Source organism: Lithobates pipiens, unplaced genomic scaffold, assembly GCF_037356315.1.
Source record: "Lithobates pipiens isolate NorthernLeopardFrog02 unplaced genomic scaffold, aLitPip1_a1.2 Scaffold_3, whole genome shotgun sequence".
Taxonomy (NCBI): domain Eukaryota; kingdom Metazoa; phylum Chordata; class Amphibia; order Anura; family Ranidae; genus Lithobates; species Lithobates pipiens.
This window is the reverse complement of record NW_027507790.1, coordinates 85741237-85761258: the sequence shown is the minus strand read 5'-3', so window position 1 is coordinate 85761258 and position 20022 is coordinate 85741237. Positions and strand designations below refer to the sequence as shown.

General features: G+C 44.4%; 1 protein-coding gene across 2 annotated transcripts in view; it reads right to left on the bottom strand.

Moving 5' to 3' along the window:
• FAM216A (family with sequence similarity 216 member A) overlaps nucleotides 1–20021 on the bottom strand; it is a 28536-nt gene extending 8515 nt beyond the window's left edge. Inside the window, exons 1-6 of one of the 2 annotated variants that reach the window (XM_077461998.1) lie at nucleotides 19676–20018; nucleotides 16525–16559; nucleotides 16313–16446; nucleotides 12910–13024; nucleotides 3691–3763; nucleotides 1616–1710 (exon numbers count right to left, since the gene is read on the bottom strand). In XM_077461998.1, the coding sequence (XP_077318124.1) occupies nucleotides 1616–1710; nucleotides 3691–3763; nucleotides 12910–13024; nucleotides 16313–16446; nucleotides 16525–16559; nucleotides 19676–19743 (520 nt within the window). In that variant the 5' untranslated portion in view covers nucleotides 19744–20018. Of the gene's footprint in view, nucleotides 1–1615; nucleotides 1711–3690; nucleotides 3764–12909; nucleotides 13025–16312; nucleotides 16447–16524; nucleotides 16560–19675 lie in introns of both variants that reach the window. The other variant, XM_077461999.1, reaches the window with a different exon arrangement.
• Nucleotide 20022: the final 1 nt, after the last annotated feature.

The window sequence follows — 20022 nt, the reverse complement described above, 5'->3', positions numbered from 1 at the left end:
TGTTTTAATAAAAAAGCTGTGTTTACAGAAAGCACTAGCTGTGCTCTTCTCATTTTACATATACACAAATGGGTGAGCCATCTTTACCTGCATCGTGGATTGATTGTCGAAGGCTATATCCCCATGGTGTGGGAAAATTGCATGTTGACTGTTTTGGTCGCATGAAGGTGAGAGGCTGCTGTTGTCTGTGGTGGATGGGCTGGACTCAGTTTTTAACAGTTGATACTAAACACTTCTACCATGGGTGGTATTAGCTCCACAATCAACTACTCTTATGGACTCATCTTATAGTGTTAGTTTTTTATATTAATTTTGTTTGCGCTGCACTAAATCTTGTTATATTTGTTACTGAGGAGTTTATGCATTGTCCTTATAGTGCTCAGCTGGCGATTAATACATGTAAAGTATATATATATATATATATATATATATATATATATATATATATATATACACATACACACACACACGCACACACACACACACACACACACGTATGAGTGTACAATTATTTTGCATGGGAATTTTGCATTTTATATTGTAGGTCTGTAATTCTTAGGAATAAATAACTTAAATCTGTCCAAACCAGAGTCTAGTAGACAGCCCGGGTTTGAAAATTTTGATTTGAAAAACAAAATGATAAATTAAAATATAATAAATAACTATAAAGTATTATACCAAATAATAATATAATAATAAAAATGATTCAATAATGTAATCAAATCATAAACACTGAAATTTGCTCAGTTGCAGAATTGTCATTTTCATTACTTTTCAGTATTTGATGACAAATTTACCCACAAATCACTATCGCTCAATTCTGCGAATGATTCTAATTTATTATCGCTGTTTTCTAGCTGGTCTAAAACCACTTTTGGTGTAAAGGGACGGTTTTGGTTGTTATGGACAATCTCCAGTTTCCAGGCAGAAAGAACAGTTTTTATAATATAAAACTGCATGCAGGACACTGGGCAGCCCACTAGGGACAAAGGGGATATGAAATAATTACATACAGCAATGTAATCTGTAAGATTACATTATACTGTATGTAATGTGTGTGTTTCACTTTTTGAATTTGGCACCATTCCCCGTCCCGTGCGTCGTAAGGCTCGCAGAGAACGGAGCTCAGCTCCGTGATAGATCGAGCGGAGGGCGAGCCGCTCGCACAGCGGGGGGGCATCGCTGGATCCAGGAGATAAGGTAAGTATACTCATCTTGGCTCGGGGTTACCGCTAATGGTACTGAATTTTCACCCCGAGCCAGACTCGGGAATACCGCCAGGGGGGTTAACAGTCTTCCATTCAGGTATTCAGGCTGTTGCTGTCCGAAGCAGAGAGCATTTGGTATCACTCTGCCTGAGAAAGGAGTTGGCGCTATACAGGAAGCATCTGCTAATATGGCTCTGCTACGCAGCAGCTTGCTTCCTCTACCCCTGGTTTCATTCACAACACTGATGCTCTGGGATGGTAGGATGGTATCCCACGATCTGGGCTTGCCAACCCACCATCCTAGAGCAGGAGATTGCAGGCCACATTAGAGGGCTTTGTGGGCCACTGGTTGGGCATCCCTGAATTAAACTATGTATTTACTTAGATTGGACAGACAGGAAAAGTACCTTCCATGACTAATGTTTCTTCCATCCCAGAAATGTTATCTTCTATTCCAACAATGCATGATTTACTTTTGGTTTCCCAATGATTCATTTGTGACCTAATGTGAAATGAAAAAATAGAACTTGCACATATACAGTTTATGCAAATAAAATAAATTGTGTGTGTATCCAATGCAGTGATTTTGGGTGACCACATAATACACAGTATTAGCTAAAAACTTGACTGGCATGTTATCCTTACCAATAATGATAACAAAAGATGTGATACTGTTTTTTTTTCTGCACTGAGTGCCCAATGGACATGCACTTACCTTCATATATACATAACCCGCTGTGAAAAGTTACCCCCGGGGCCCAATCTTAGGCAAAGCAAGAAAAAGATCTGCAAAATGTCTAGTACAAGAAAACCTTTTTAGTGTTTTGTGGCTACCAGTTGCAGATAATACATAGCTCAATGCACTGATCTCTGGGTGCTACAGATCATTCTAAATATATGTACATAGGGTTTTTCTGCAGGTGCGTTTTGGTGCTTGCTTTTCATCATTGCTGGTCTCCAGAAACATGGTGTTCAGATTAGGCAGTCACTAGCAATAACACTGTAGTACAGTATACAGAACTCATATCTCATATCTTTTGGTTTCAGCAAGAAAATAGTAAATGCTTCCATTTGTTGACTGTTTCAGACCAGCAGGGTTTGCATACTGATTAGCTTCAGGGCTGCTGCAGTGCTCGAAGCTGATATATTATTTACAGCCCAATATGTCTTTAGCTTGCAGTATCACTACTGCAGTGATGGTCACATCTTTCATTCATGGTGTTACATTATTTAAAATGAACTGTGTATTTAAAGTGATTATAAAACCTGCTACCTGATCTGTGCAAAAAGAATTGCACAGCGTGGCCCTAATCCTATTCTGGGGTACCCCGACGGCACTCCTAGCTCCCCTTCTTTTAGGTGTGCCACCACAGGAAGCTGCTTCCTATTGTGGCAAACCTATGGGCTCAATCCCAAGTTGTTCTGCCTAGGTTCATACACTTAGACAAGCGCGGCTCAGCCCCACCCTCGCTGCCCCTTCATGGGATTTGATGAATAGCAGCAAGAGCCAGGGCTCAGGTAAGTATAAAGAATGGAGGGGTGGGTGTTATGGGGTTGATAATAATACCTAGACGTTTTTTACCTTAAGGCTGGGTTCACACTGCTGCGGGGGGAGATCCGGATGTGATTCGCACAGCAAATCACATCCGATCTCCGTAGCACTGCGAGTTCAGCCATACAGATAGTATGGCTGAACTCGCAGCTGTCCCGCAGCAAACTCGCACAGGACCCTTTTTTGGGTCCGCAACGGAATCGGATCGCATGGGGGTTCACACCATGCGATCCGATTCCTGTGCGAGTCGGCAGATCGCACTGCGATATGCCGACGGATCTGGGGGTGTCATTAACATAACATTGACACCCCCAGCCGTCCGCATAGGGCAGTGTGAACTGCCGGCGGGAGGTATGCGATGCGGGAAAACGCCGCGGATTCGCAGCGTTCCCGCATCGCAATAGTGTGAACCTAGCCTTAAGGAGAAGTCCAGCCAAAGCTCGTTTGGCTGAGCTTCTCCTATGGATTACAGGAGTGCAATTCATTTTGCACTCCTGTGACCCGTTTTCCGAAGAGAGCGGGTTGAAGTCCGCTCTCTGCAGATGTCACAGAAATCAGTCCAAGCACCGTGTCATCCCAACAATGGAAGTCTGGATCCACCATCTCAGCCTCTCAGAGAGCCGCTACGAGCCTGAGACAGCCCATTCCACTCCTTCACAGCTCAGCGCTCCAATGAGCTCAGAGGAACTGTGAAAACCGTGTGATCGCGATGTTCTATCGCTCGGTTTTCAGTGTAGAGGCGCCAGGAGACAGATGCAGCATCAGACCCATGCTGCATCCACCTAGGTAAGTATAAATCTAAAAAAAAGGAAACCCATACTACTCTTTTAATGCAGGAAATGCAAAAAGGTAAAACATGCATAGGCTTTAGAACCACTTTAACTCAAACTTGATATTTCAACCTCATATATTTATGTAAACATACTGTACCTTGTGCAATGATCCTTTGTTCCATCCTTTAACGTCCCTGAAGTTTTATGGTTCAAATGTGCTTTTCTTGAGCCTTAAGAGAAATTATTTGGTAAAACATCAAAATAATGTTTTCCCCACCCAAAGATACTTTCAGTATAGTTTCACTAACTTGGGATACTACAGTCAACCAAAGATAGAAATTCTTAAAGCGGTTGTATTGTATGCTTGGTGATTTTTATCTACAGGTAAGCCTATAATAAGGCTTACCTGTAGGTAAAAAGAATATCTCCTAAAACTGTTTAGGAGATATTGACCCTGCATGCAACCGCTGACGTCAGCGGCGCATGCACTCTGCAGGTCCGGCCGGCGGTCCATGCCGGAATGGGGAGTGATGTAATCGCGGCTCTGGCCACTCACAACGCCAGAGCCAGCGCTCCTGGAAGAAACGCTGAGGGTACATGTCAGCTCCCTCAGCAGTGCCCGGACTAGCTGCGGGAGTTTCGTTCTAAGGTAAGTATTTCATAATGTGCTAGTATGAGAGGCATTTATGCTATTTTTTTCCCACAGTTTACTACTGCTTTAACACTGACCTATTGATTTATATGATCTCATTACAAAACAACACTATCTTTAACTACTTCAATAACCGACCAATTCTGACACTTCTCATATACATGTAAAAATCTACTTTTTTTAAATAGCAAAATGACTCAGAACTCCTAAACATTATATTTTTTTTTTTTTTAAGCAGAGACCCTAGAGAATATAATGACAGTCGTTGCAATATTTAATGTCACACGGTACTTGCGCAGCGGTCTGTCAAACGCAGTATTTAAAAAAAAAAAATACACTTTAAAGCGGAGGTCCACCCTAAAGTGGACCTTCCGCTCATCGGAACCCTCCCCCCCTCCGGTACGCCCCTTTCCGCAACTGCCCGCCCCTTTCCGCAAGTGCCCCGCTGCCTGCTGGGAAACACACAGCTCCCAGAGGCAGCGGGGAGCGTCCTTATTGCGCCGCGCGATTCGCGCATGCGCAGTAGGGAACCGGGAAATGAAGCCGAAAGGCTCCATTTCCTGATTCCCATACCCAAGATGGCGGCGGCAGGACCCGAGAGACGACCGAGCGATCGGCTTCGGGTTCCGACATCGCGGGCGCGCTGGACAGGTAAGTGTCACTATTTTAAAAGTCAGCAGCTGCAGTATTTGTAGCTGCTGGCTTTTAAAAAAAAAATAAAAATCGCGGAGTCCCGGTGGACTCCCGCTTTAATGAGTTGAAAAAAACAGAAACATAAAATTAGCCCAATTTTTTTGTATAATGTGAAAGATGATGTTATGCTGAGTAAATAAATACCATGTCACACTTCAAAATTGTGCATGCTCATAGAATGGCACCAAACTATGGTAATTTTAATTATCCATGGGTGACGTTTTAAAAGCCTTTGCAGGTTACCAGTTTAGATTTACAGAGAAAGTCTGGTGCTAGAATGTTTGCTCTTGCTCTGACAATCGCGGTGATACCTCACATGCGTGGGGAGCCAAGAGAGATGGGTGGATGGCTGTCTTCGCTCCCCGTGTCTACTATGGCTATCGTGAGTTTTTGTGCACTTGTGGCATTTCACTTTATCTGATCTGCTGAATTTTATCTTGTTTTGGATTTTTATGTATTTTTTGGCAGCAATACACACTATCTGTTTCTTTGCCAATAAACTTTACCTGAATTATATGGACTTTATCATCATTGACTACATACCATCCTTTGAAACAGAGCTCCCCTATTAGTTGTTTTTATTTGTTCCCCTTCACTTGGTGTTCTGAGTTTGGGAGCAGCGGCCTCATCTTTGTATTACCCATTTTTTCAAGGTTTCCTTGGCCATCTAATTTTGTGCCTGGCTTTTTGTTGATTTTTTTTACACCTAAGAAACAGATATGCTTGCTCTTTGTTAACCAACTACATAGAGCTTTGCATAAAGCTGCATTTAGTAAACGTGGTCTAGATCCTCTATTCCAGATCATAAGACAGGTAAATTGTTTACATATGTTGCTTAACACATAAGAAGTAATTTATATCTCACAGCCAGGTTGCCATTTGCCAAGGTCTTCTTTTACAATGAGAGTCCAGCGCAGTCCCAACAGACCTGGTGTGAATGGGCCCTAAAAGATTTCACTGCTTAAGGCTACTTTCACACTTTGGCAGTGAGAGCATTGACGGTAAAGCATACTAGTTTTAGCGACGCTTTGCTGTCATTTTAGCGTAGCTTTTCGGCTGCTAGCGGGGGCGTTTTTAAATCCTGCTAGTGGCCGAAGAAGGGTTAATACCGCCCCTGTAGCACCACTGCCCATTCGCTTTGCAAACGCTTTGGCAGCGCTGTCCACTCATTTCAATGGGCAGGGGTGCTTTAGGAGGGGTGTATGATGATGCTTGCAGGACTTTTTCTAGCGTGCTGCAAGCTGTGAGGGGTTAGCTCGGCAGCGGGTGTGTGTGACCCCCTGGATGGGTTCACAACACACAGACAGGCACAGCAGACAGCGGTGTAGGTTCAAAAAACAAAAGATCCGGTTTATTTATGCTCCATGCAGTGATACATATAACAGCCAAACAAAATAAAACAAGAAAATAAATCCTGGTCAGCTTGACCTCTAACTACACACATAGACTCCCTGTCTAACAACTGGGTGCAGCCTTGTGCTGTACCAGTCCCTGCCTTTGTTGTAAAGGTTTTGCCACACAGGCGTTAACTCACCGCACAGTACAGGTGACACACTCCCCAGTCTATACAACACAAAACTGGTTCCAGGATGGAGCATCTCCCTATGCATGCTGGGGTTTTTTGTAGAGGCCTTAATGAGCCCACTTGCTTCAGCTGGGCTCATTAACTCTTCCCCTCTAATTGTAAAAGTCTGCATAAAGCCTGAATCTAGGACACACATATTTACCATCCTGGATACAACCAGGTGACTTCACCTGCCTGCTGCCACATACCCCCCCTCTTGTTTCAACCTTGGGGTTGTAACACCAGCAGTCAGACACGCATGTATCCGAGACAAAGCATCCACATTCCCCATTTTAACACCAGGGCGATGCTTAACTGTAAAGTTAAATTCCTGTAGGGCTAGGAACCACCTATTTACTCTTCTATTGGTCTCCTTGTTCTGAGCCATCCACTTTAAAGGAGCGTGATCAGTCACCAGGTCAAAGTGCCTACCTAGCAGATAGTACCGAAGGGAATCTAGAGCCCACTTCACTGCTAAACATTCCTTCTCAATCGTGGAGTAATTTACCTCATGGGACTTTAACTTCCTGCTGAGGTAAATGACTGGGTGCTCTTCCCCGTTCCAGACCTGGGATAACACTGCTCCTAACCCAACGTCTGATGCATCAGTTTGTACCACGAAGTCCTTAGAGAAGTCTGGTGAGTACAACACTGGCTGGCTACATAAGGCTTTTTTTAAGGACTGAAATGCTTCCTCAGCCTCTGGGGACCATTTAACCATGACCGACTCTTTCCCTTTTGTCAGGTTGGTGAGGGGCACAGCCTGAGAAGCAAAATGGGGAATGAATCGTCGATAATAGCCAGCGATTCCCAGAAAGGCTCGTACCTGTTTCTTGCTGTTGGGACGTGGCCAACTCTGTATGGCCTCGACTTTATTGACTTGGGGTTTTATCACCCCCCTCCCAATAGTGTACCCAAGATATTTGGCCTCCTCCTGTCCAATGGTACACTTCTTTGGATTGGCCGTAAACCCAGCTTCCCGGATAGAGTCTAGGACTGCTTGTACTTTTGGCAAATGTGAGACCCAGTCTGTGCTATGGATAATCACATCATCCAGGTAAGCTGCAGCATATTTCTGATGGGGCCTCAGAATCTTATCCATTTTCCGCTGGAATGTTGCCGGTGCATTCTGTAACCCAAACGGCATTCTCTTATATTGGAATGCCCCATCTGGGGTTACAAACGCAGTTTTCTCCTTGGCCGACTCGGCCAGGGGAATTTGCCAATACCCTTTGGTGAGATCAAGAGTTGTCATATATCGGGCTGTTCCCAGCCGGTCAATCAACTCATCTATACGTGGCATGGGGTAGGTGTCAAATTTTGTAACTTTATTTAATTGTCTAAAATCGTTACAAAACCGCCAGCTCCCATCAGGTTTGGGCACTAGTACGATAGGACTGGACCAGTCACTCTGGGACTCCTCTATCACACCCAATTCCAGCATCCTTTGAACCTCCCCACGTATTGCCTCCCGTCGGGCCTCTGGTATTCTATAAGGTTTTAGTTTTACCCTTTCTCCTGGCGGGGTGATAATGTCATGCTCTACGCCAGATGTTTGTCCCGGAAGCTCAGAGAAAATCTCTTTGGTACGAAGTACAAACTCTTTAACCTCCTGTTGTTGGGGTTTCGATAACGTGTCTGCTATTCCAACCTCAGGAACTAAGCAATCAGGCTGTACTTGTGACAAAGTCTCTGCGACTAGGGATTCCCTATCCCTCCAGGCTTTCAGCAGATTGACGTGATAGATCTGCTCCGGCTTTCGCCTTCCTGGCTGTCTAACCCTGTAGTTCACCTCACTCATTTTTTCAATTACTTCATATGGACCTTGCCATTTGGCCAGAAATTTGCTTTCAACCGTAGGGACTAGCACCAAGACCCTATCCCCCGGGGAAAAAGTACGGGTCTTGGCCCCACGGTTGTACACTCTCTGCTGTGCTAACTGCGCTTGGGTTAAATGTTCCTTTACAATTGGCAGTACCTGTGCAATTCTATCTTGCATCAGGGCGACATGCTCAATCACACTCCTGTGAGGAGAACTCTCATTTTCCCAAGTTTCCTTGGCGATATCCAGCAGCCCTCTTGGGTGTCTCGAAGGGTGAGAAACCCGTAGAGGATTGGGGTACCTCCCTAATGGCAAACATCAGATAGGGTATTAGACAATCCCAATTCTTTCCATCTCTATCCACCACCTTCTTTAACATTTGTTTTAGGGTTTTGTTGAATCTTTCAACCAACCCATCTGTTTGGGGGTGATACACAGATGTACGCAATTGCTTCACTTTGTACAACTTGCATAATTCTTTCATAACCCGGGACATAAAGGGTGTACCTTGGTCCGTAAGCAGTTCCTTACAAATACCCACGCGGCTAAAAACAAGAGATAGCTCTTTGGCTATGGTTTTGGCCGAGGTATTTCGGAGAGGAATTGCTTCCGGATAACGGGTGGCATAGTCCAATATAACCAAAATGTACTGATGCCCCCTAGCAGACTTCATTATCGGACCTACCAAATCCATTGCGATCCTCTCAAAGGGGACCTCAATGATAGGAAGAGGTACCAGTGGGTTACGGAAATGTGGCATAGGTGCCGACTTCTGACACACAGGGCAGGAGGAACAATACTTTTCTATTTCCTTCATGACCCCAGGCCAATAGAATCTCTGCAGTACCCTCTCTCTGGTTTTCTCTGTCCCCAGATGACCTCCCAGAATGTGTCCATGAGCCAATTCTAACACCAACTTCCTGTAAGGTTTGGGCACTACAAGTTGCTCAATGGTTTCTTCTGCCCTTTGAGCCACTCGATACAGCAGGTCCCTTTCCATAGTGAAGTAAGGATAAGGGCAAGTCTTATCTGGGTTCACTAACTCGCCATCTATTTTCACCACATTTTCCCGTGCCTTTATTAGGGTGGGATCTTTTAACTATTCTGTGGCAAAATTTTCCCTGTGAACCTCAAGATCCGAAAACTCCACAGACGGCATGTTTTCATCTGAGGATGTTGGCTCCTCCCCAGTTTCTCGAGTTTCCCCCGCCAATACCGACAAGGGAAATTCAGGAGAGTCCTCACCACTCCCAGAGGAATTCTGGTCATCTTCCTGGTTTATAGGGGCACCAATGGGGGCCTCAGGACAATCCCAGAGTTCCCAGAATTTTGGAAAATCCCTTCCCACAATAGCATCATGTGGTAAGTGAGCCACTAACCCCACCTGATGAGAGAGGTTACCTTTGGGGGTCTCAAAAAACACTGAAGTTACAGGATACTCTCGGGTGTCCCCATGCACACAAATAACAGCCACCCTGTTCTTCCCAGAGACCTCTGTAGTAACTAATTCAGCTTTTATCAATGTTACCAGGCTACCTGAATCTAGCAACACATCAACATGTCTACCATTAATACACATTTTACATAAATGTTTCTCAGGTCCCCGAATGGCAGTGCATGCAACTGTCGCAAACAGCGACTGATGTCTCTCCCTTATAAAGTCACATTGCATAGGCTCATCCACAACTGGGCAATTGGCTGCAATATGTCCCTCTTGCCGGCAGCGGTAGCAAATAATCTTTTTCGCTGCCTCTTGCAGCATGGGCTTCCTGGGCTGCTCCCGCCAGACCTTAGGTAGAACTCCCACCCTCTCACTCTCTCCACCCTCACCCCTTGGAGTCATCTTACCCGCCACTGGGGATGATCTGGTCTTAGGGGGGAAAGTCCGTGAGTCCCTGGAAGAGGTGGTCAAGTTCTCTGTAGCCAAGTACCTCTCAACCAGATCCACAAGTTTATTTGCATTTTCTGGGTCTCCATGGCTTACCCATTTTTGGATGGCAGTAGGAAGAGCTCTCAGGAAACGATCCATAACCACACGTTCCACAATGTTTGGTGCAGTCAAAGTCTCTGCCTGCAGCCACTTCCTGCTCAGGTGAATGAGATCATACATTTGAGACCTGGGAGGTTTTCCAACCTGAAAAGTCCAGTTATGCACACGCTTAGCCTGGACGGCCAGGGTGACACCCAGCCGTGCCAATATTTCTGCTTTTAGCACCACATAGTCTTTTGCTTGGTCAGGCTCTAGGTCATAATAAGCTTTCTGCGATTCCCCAGTTAACAGAGGGGCCACCAGTCCAGCCCATTGCTCCTTAGGCCACTTTTCCCTTTCAGCAGTCCTTTCAAATGTGGTCAAAAACACCTCCGGATCATCCTCTCCAGTCATTTTTGTCAATAAACGGCTCACACCAAAGGATGCGGTATTATTGTAACCACTTGCTTCATTGGTCTGCGGACGTTGCTGTATCAATGTCTCTATTTTCTGTTGAAAATTCTGCTCTTGCTTCTGCAACAGGTCTATGAAGCGGGCTTCAGATCGCTGCTGGGCTTGTTGCTGAGCTTCCAAACTCTGCTGGTGAGCCTTCTGCTGATTTTCCAAACTCTGCTGCAAAGTTGCATTTGTCTGCTGCTGGGCTGCAAGGCTCTGTTGTTGAGCTGCAAGGCTCTTTTGTAAACCTGCATTTGTTTGCTGCTGGTTTGCATTTGCTAGAGCCAGCTGTCTCAGTATCTCCTCCATGCTGGCCTTAACAAAAAAAAAAAAAAGTGCCAAAATTCTCCACCAACTGTGAGGGGTTAGCTCGGCAGCGGGTGTGTGTGACCCCCTGGATGGGTTCACAACACACAGACAGGCACAGCAGACAGCGGTGTAGGTTCAAAAAACAAAAGATCCGGTTTATTTATGCTCCATGCAGTGATACATATAACAGCCAAACAAAATAAAACAAGAAAATAAATCCTGGTCAGCTTGACCTCTAACTACACACATAGACTCCCTGTCTAACAACTGGGTGCAGCCTTGTGCTGTACCAGTCCCTGCCTTTGTTGTAAAGGTTTTGCCACACAGGCGTTAACTCACCGCACAGTACAGGTGACACACTCCCCAGTCTATACAACACAAAACTGGTTCCAGGATGGAGCATCTCCCTATGCATGCTGGGGTTTTTTGTAGAGGCCTTAATGAGCCCACTTGCTTCAGCTGGGCTCATTAACTCTTCCCCTCTAATTGTAAAAGTCTGCATAAAGCCTGAATCTAGGACACACATATTTACCATCCTGGATACAACCAGGTGACTTCACCTGCCTGCTGCCACAAAGCGCACTGATCCAGAGTGAAAGCACTCGGGGCTTGGGCACTCGACTGACAGGAGAGGCGCTTTACAAGCACTTTCAGGCGCTATTTTTAGCACCTGTAAAGTGCCTCAGTGTAAAAGTGGCCTTAAGCTGAGGTTCAGGGAAAACAAAAATCCTCTCTTATGCCCTCTACACACAGTCGGACAGTCTGATTTTTTTGACAGATTTTAGCCCAAACTTGTCTAGCATACACAAGGTCGCACAAAGTTGTCAGAAAATCGTTCTGAATAAGATGACGTAGAATGCGTACGACGGGACTATAAACAGGCCAGTAGCTAATAGCTTTTGTCTCGTAATTTATTCTGAGCATGCGTGGCACTTTGTCTGTCGGAATTGCCTACACACGATCGGAATTTAACCAATCGGATTTTGTTGTCAGAAAATGCTAGATCCTGCTCTCAAACTTTGTGTGGTGGAAATTACGATGGAAAAAGTCAGATGGAGCCCACACACGATCGCATTTTCCGACAATTTGATCCAATCGCACATTTTCCATCGGAAAATCCCACCGTGCGTATGGGGCATTACAGTGTGAATTCACAGGTTAATGCTTGTTTAGATCTGGGGGTGCAAAAAGCCTTTTACTTACCTGATCTTCTGCTCCCTCAATGCTGTAAGACTAGTCCCCACAGCATCTTCACCCCTTTGTTTCAGCAGTCGAATACCCTTTAATGTCATCAAGACCAATAGGGATAGTCAACCGCCAAAGAGTAGAGAGAAGAAGGGGCCGGTTGAGTGGGTAAATAAAAGTATTTTCGCAGCCACACATACATAAATGAGCATTTAGCAGTGCAGGGGCAGCCCCATAAGGGTGTTTTCACACTAATCCACCGCAATAACCCAATTTAGTTTTTTTGCGCATGCAATTTTGTCACGATTTTATTGCAATTTTACTGCGTTTGCGGTGTGGTTTTTAAAGGACATTTGACTTAAAACCTGCACCAAAAACACATTGTAGTGCGTTTTTGCTGAGTTTTCAATTGCTTTCAATGGGAAGGTGCGTTTTTGGAGCGTTTTTTTAATTCCCCAAACATGCTCCATGATACAAGCAGAAAACATTAATTGATTTTAAAGGGAAGCAATTTTCTTGAGCTTTTCAGGCATTTTTTTTTTTTTTTTTACGGAAAAGAACTTTATTCTCCCCCGAGATGGGCATTAAAACTTTTACTTAAAAATAAGCATTTTAGTAGTGAGAAATCTCATAAGTTTTAATCAAATATTTTTGGTATTTTTGGCCCATTTACTTGTTACCCATTCCCTCTTTTCTGCTTCCGTTATATACACACAACTTCCATACCACATCTTATCTGTGACTGCAGCTGATTTTCAAGTATGGCTTTCATGTTGCTGGTGCTGTAGATTTTGGCAATGCTGCATAAGTACCGCTTCTGTCCCATAGTCAGATCTGGGTGCTAAAATAAAATTATAAAAGTTAATTCAAATAAAGATATGTGTACACAGACATACTTTACTCTGAACAATTTTTAATACTTTATTTCCTTCAGATACTTTTCAAGTCAACCTAAATGCACTGTTTACTGTAATTGGGTGACTATGTGGCAAATGAGGTTTCATGTTGATACATGTAAAATTATGCACTTGGGGGCTAAGAATATGCATACTGGGGGAATCAATGGCAGAGAAGGATCTGGGTGTTCTGGTAGATCATAAGCTTAATATTAGGAGAGAGAGAGAGAGAGAGAGAGAGAGAGAGAGAGAGAGAGAGAGAGAGAGAGAGAGAGAGAGAGAGAGAGAGAGAGAGAGAGAGAGAGAGAGAGAGAGAGAGAGAGAGAGAGAGAAGAGAGAGAGAGAAGAGAGAGAGAGAAGAGAGAGAGAGAAGAGAGAGAGAGAAGAGATCACTTTGCCCCTGTACAAACCATGTTTCCCTTTTATTGGTTGCACTAGATGGACTTGTGTCTTTTTCAACCAGACTAACTATATAAGATACAGAAGAAACTACAGTAACATAAGGTTTCTTGAATTAAAAATACATACTTCAATAGATTTTTTTAAACCAGAATTTAATGCCACTTTAAAAGAGAAGTTTTGGGTATAAAAAAAAAATCAAAAATCAAAAAAAACATGCTCACCTAGGTGGATGCTGCATCTGTCCCTCACTGTCTCTGCAATGAGGACTGAATGATCAAATGCTGCTGATTGCTCAGTTCTCCCCTTCACTCTGAGAAGAGAGAGGTGACTATCTGCTCTGCCCCATCAGCGCTCACTGGAGTGCTGGGCTGCTGAGCAAGCAACTGGCTCAGTCTCCCAGCAGCACAACTGAGAGGCTGAGACAGCTGCCGGTCCAGGCATTTGAATGGATCCTAACTGTAAAGTCAGGATCTTTTTCCGCTTGGACAGGCTGAGTGATGTCAGCCAACAGGCTGTCAGATGAAAATGGGTCACAGGAGTACAGAAAGAACTACACTTCTGTGATCCATAAGGGAAGTAGGGACAGACCTTCACCCTCTCCCACTACTTCCCTTCCACTCCACCCTCCTTCCATCCTCTATATCAGGCATGTCCAAAGTCCAGCCCGTGGGCCAATCGCGGCCCGCGGTCCGGTTTTGAACGGCCCGCCTGATTATTTAAACATATATATCTTTTGTGGCCCCCGGCGATCTCCTAGCACCGGGGCCACAAAAGATATATAGTCCGGCTGCCTCGGAGGGAGGAGGCGGGACGAGTGCCGTGCACACAGGAGGAGAATTTCCTGTTTACACGGCAGCCTCTGTAATAGGAAGTCCCGTCTCTGCCATTGGACGACTGTGCTGTCCATCAAAGGAGGCGGGACTTTCTCTTAAAGAGGCCGCTGTGTAAACAGGAGATTCTCCTGTAGGATGTCTTTAGCGCTCGTCCTGCCCTCCATGGCTGCACTGATGGTAATGGTGGCTGCATTCCTGGCAATTGCAATTGTGGAGCTGCATTCCTGGCAATGGTGAGTGAATTCCTAGCAATGGTGGCTGCATTACTGGCAATGGTGGGTGAAATTCCTGGCAATGGTGGGTGAAATTCCCAGCAATGGTGGCTGCATTCCTGGCAATGGTGGGTGAAATTCCTGGCAATGGTGGGTGAAATTCCCGGCAATGGTGGCTGCATTCCTGGCAATGGTGGGTGAAATTCCAGGCAATGGTGGGTGAAATTCCCGGCAATTGTGGGTGAATCCCTGGAAATGGTGGCAGCATTCCTGGCAATGGTGGCAGCATTCCCGGCAATGGTGGCAGCATTCCCGGCAATGGTGGCAGCATTCCCGGTAATGGTGGCAGCATTCCCGGTAATGGTGGCTGCATTCCCGGTAATGGTGGCTGCATTCCCGGTAATGGTGGCTGCATTCCCGGCAATGGTGAGTGAATTCCCGGCAATGGTGGGTGCATTCCTGGCAATGGTGGGTGCATTCCCAGCAATGGTGGCTGCAATCCTGGCAATGGCAAGTGAATTCCTGGCAATGGTGGCTGCATTCCTGGCAATGGCGGGTGAATCCCTGGCAATGTTGGCAGCATTCCCAGCAATGTTGGCAGCATTCCCGGCAATGTTGGCAGCATTCCCGGCAATGTTGGCAGCAATCCTGGCAATGGTGGCAGCATTCCCGGCAATGGTGAGGGAATTCCTGGCAATGGTGGGTGCATTGCTGGCAATGGTGGGTGCATTGCTGCCAATGGTGGCAGCATTGCTGGCAATGGTGGGTGCATTCCTGGCAATGGTGGGTGAATTGCTGGCAATGGTGAGTGCATCCCTGGCAATGGTGGGTGCAACCCTGGCAATGGTGGGCACTGCATTCCTAGCAATGGTGGGTCTGCAGATGGACACTGACCCTTATTTTGCTTCACAGTTCTTTATTTAAAATTGTAAGTTTTTTTTTCCTGAAGCTTCCCTGAAGTGATGGTGCGTGTTATACGCCAATAAATACGCTGTATCCAAATAATACACTTGCGTTCAAACATTCACCACACACAGCCACAAAGGCAAGAGAATTCTTGTGGGGAAGTGTATTAGTGCTCAGACGAACACACTTAGAGCGAATTTTAATGGTTCAAAGAATGTCAGGCAAAATGGTCGGCCCTCGTGCATGTTCACTTCATCAAATCTGGCCCTCTTTGTAAAAAGTTTGGACATCCCTGCTCTATACGAATTGTGGTGATTTTTTTTTTACCTTTTTTGAGCAAAAATGTTCAGGTCTGCCTCCCAATGCACGTCATTTGCCTTGGCAATTGATGCGCACACTGTCTGCTGTGCCTCCTAGGATATGCATTTCACATATCCCAGGAGGCATAGCCCTCCATTCAGAAAAGGAAGAGAGGGCGAGCCTGTCGGCGCACCATTGGGAGGCCCACCCGCTGAACCAAGAAGAGCTGGCAGGCTTCTCAATGATGTCAGAAAGAACATGGTGGCATGGGACAGAGCTGTAGCTGGGTAAGAGGGAATTTCTGCAGGAAAACACTGTTTTCCGCTGCCTGTAGCTCCCTGTAGCTCAAGTAGGATGTTACAAGGAGGCGGAAAAACACACAGAGTGTAGCTCAGGATTGAGCCTGCACAAGTGTCCCCATAGCAAGCGGCTTGCCATGGGATGACTTGGCAAGGGGTAATGGGCCAGGAGTGCCAGCGGAGAACCCAAGAAGAGGAGGATCAGGGATGCTCTTTCCAAAACCATTGCAGAGCAGGTATAAAGAAATAACAATTTTAGGTTTACATATAAAAACATATACCTTAAGAAAGGCTGCATCCTTCATAGACTTGGGGATCTGTATTGTTCTGACTTGTGAAATGACAGGAGCAGTCTCTGATGTTCCACAAATTCTTCCCAAAGTCTTTTGTCCACAAACACTATTATTATGTAGCCCTGAAAAGACCGGAAATGTTATACTTATCGTGGATATGATTGAAAATTCAAAAAAAAAATCCTTTAGTAGGTACCCACTCTGTGGAGGTTTCTTCTGACTGACGTCCACAGTCCTATAGAAACAGAAAAGCATGGTAAGTAATCAGAGCCACAGTAAGTAATTGTACTTACATAGAAACCTGGAGCTAACAAATTAATACAATATTATATTATATTATTACAATACCTAGAAGACAGGCCTCTTGCACACTATACTGATGTATGAACATTAGACATTCCTGGCAGAAAAAATGTGAGTATGGGCTGTATATCACAAGGCATATGTGTGCATTAAAGGTAATGTGGCATATGTGCATGCTTGCGCACATACATGCAAAAATCAGGCATGCAAAAATAGAATGTTTGTGCGCCCGTGTGTACAGGCACATTGAAAACAATGGTCTGCATTTACATCAGTAAAAAAATACCTGTATGCCTAAAAAGTTTCAGTGTGCAGGAAGCCTAATGCCAGGTACATTTTCCGTTAGAATAAACTCTGATGGTCTTTCTGGCGGAGTTTCCAATGGAGTTCCGACTGAACGGACTTGCCTACACACGATCACACCAAAGTCCGTTAGTTTCAAACGTGATGACATACGACGGGACTAGAAAAGGAAGTTCAATAGCCAGTAGCCAATAACTGCCCTTGTGTCGTATTTTGGTCCATCGGACTAGCATACAGACCAATGGTTTTCCCCATAGGAATTAATTCCGTCGGAAAGATTTAAAGCATGTTCTATTTCTAGGTCCGTCAGACTTTTTGAAAAAAAAAAGTCAGCTGAAGCCCACACACAATTGGAATATTCGATGAAATGATTCCCTCTGACCTTTTCTGCCGATAAGTCCGGTCGTGTGTACCCGGCATGAAGCCCCATACACACTATCAGATTTTCTGCTGAGTTTTTCCTTCAGATTTCCCAAAACCATGTTGTAATAGGGCCTGCTTGATTGCATACACACTGAAAATCCAAAGGTTTGACCTCATATTACATGGTTTTGGTAAATCTGAAGGAAAATCTGAGCAGAAAATCTGATAGTATGTATGGGGCTTAAGTCAAAACAAGAAGCCAAGATGACCAGAAGGCCTAAGAAGATATACTGTACACCCATTAACCCAAAAAACATTTATACAAGGCATGGCAACTTTAGATAACAAAAGAAACTAACTGAGTCAATGACTGGATCACACATAAATCTTGAGGTGGGGATGTAGCAAGCCCAAACACACCATACCTTTGCTGGCATGCTTTAGAACCAAAAAGCTCCTTGTCATCTGTTCAACAAAGTATTTGCTTCACACCACCAATTCTTTATCACCATTATGAAATTAAGATTTCTCCCCTGATATGTATCCTATCTTTCGTTCCCTTGTATCTTACCTTACAGTCAGTGTTGATGGGGAAATCGATCGATTTTCTTTCCTGAAACCCATGGGTGCAGGATTGAAAATCGCTCCATCTATGGCTGGCTTAACACATTTCTTCAACCACCCTCCCTCCAATACCACTGTAGAGAAAACATTTTTTTTTTCTCAACTTCAGCTTTAAAATATGAATGTAATATTAAGTAATTATGCTACTTTATTTAGGTGATGTACATCTGTATTAGCAAATAAGAAGTTGCCTTACTATGTTGGTGCCCAATTGAGGCATGATGAGAGAGTCTGTTATGTAGTTTATTCATATATTTAATTTGTGCAATACTTTTGTACATCATCATCGAACAGTTGAGCCCAGGATCTAACAATAGATTGAACTGTTGAGCTCAGAATCTAAAAACAGATCAAACTGTTAAGCCCATGATCAAAAAATAGATTGACCTGTTTGAGCCCAGGATCTACAAACAGATCCAACAGTTCAGCCCAGGATCTAAAAATAGATCATACTGTTGAGCCAAAGATCTAAAAATAGATTGTACGGCTGAGCTCAAGATCTAAAAATATTTCGAACAGTTGAGCCCAGGGTCTAAAAAAAGATCAAACAGTTGAGCCCAGGATCTAAAAATAGCTCAAACTGTTGAGCCCAAGATCTAAAAATAGATCAAACTGTTGAGCCCAGGATCTAAAAATAAAAATGAACAGTGGAACCCAGAATCTAAAAATAGCTCAAACTGTTGAGCCCAAGATCTAAAAATAGATCAAACTGTTGAGCCCAGGATCTAAAAATAGATCGAACAGTTGAGACTATGATCTAAAGATAGATCATACTGTTGAGCCAAATATCTAAAAATAGATTGTACGGCTGAGCTCAAGATCTAAAAATATTTTGAACAGTTTTGAATCTAAAAATAGATCAAACTGTGGAGCCCAAGATCTAAAAATAGATCAAACTGTTGAGCCCAGGATCTAAAAATAGATCAAACAGTTGAGACCATGATCTAATGATAGATTGAACTGTTATGCCCAGGAACTAAAAATAAATTGGACAGTTGTACCCAGGACTCTTGCGCCTACACTTGCAATGCCAGTGCTGCAGGGAGGAGGGGGAGAGAAGTGAGGGCTGATTATTGTTTAAATTAGTACGGTTTTTGTCCAAATAAAATCGTAAGAGCAATTCTCAGAAACAAAAGAATACATACAAAACTATTCAACACATTACGTCACTTCTGATGCTGTTTTCTGTTCGTATGGTGAGTAACCTCTTCACTTTTGACATGAGACTAGCATGCCACAAAAAACACAAACGGCCGTCCGAAAATCTGATCGTGTGTCCGAGGCTTTAGACTAACCTGAGTGTTGCGTAATACTTATTGCGTTAAAGCATATCTAACCGATGAATACAAAATGTAATATGTTACCAGTCCTTAGATGAATGGGCTGAAATCTCACTGGATCTCACTTTTCAAAAATACGCTGCACCTAATTGCATGATATTGCGGTACCATGCAATCCGATGCAAGCAAATGCACTGTGTTTGCAATCTGCATTTGGGGCGCATGTCATTAGGAATACCATGACAGCGGATCGCGCACCCAGTGCGTTTTGAACGTAGTGCGGGAAACACGGACACAACGCGCGTTTCCTGTACTGCGCTCTATTGTGAACATGAACAAGTCCTACGCACAGGGTTTTTATTTTATTTACATTTATAGTATACTACATATGTCTGTTAGTCCATTGTGAAACCAAATACAAACAGAAATATCCCATCGCCTGATAAGATCATGGACCAATGACAGTAAGTGTCCTCACCTTCCTGGCTTCCTCTGGCATGACCTGACATTAGAGTGAGATGCAGATGTGGAATTGTGTCCCTCCATCCTCAGAGCTCAGGCCGCTCTCCAGGAATACACGTCTCCATGGTTATCTGCACACTGGAGACAAGACAGCTGCAGCCTCACACCGTCCGCGCATGCGTACTATATCATTCGCCTGCTAACTGTTTTCTTAGCGCTAACATTAGCCGTACTGTTATAATATTAATAAGAGGTTAGTAATATTAGTCATGACCTAACCTACTATAAGAATATCGTTGTTGTACGTGTATTCGAAATGTGGTACCCGGTATGGGCGGGCTGGGATGACGTAGCGTGGTCCAT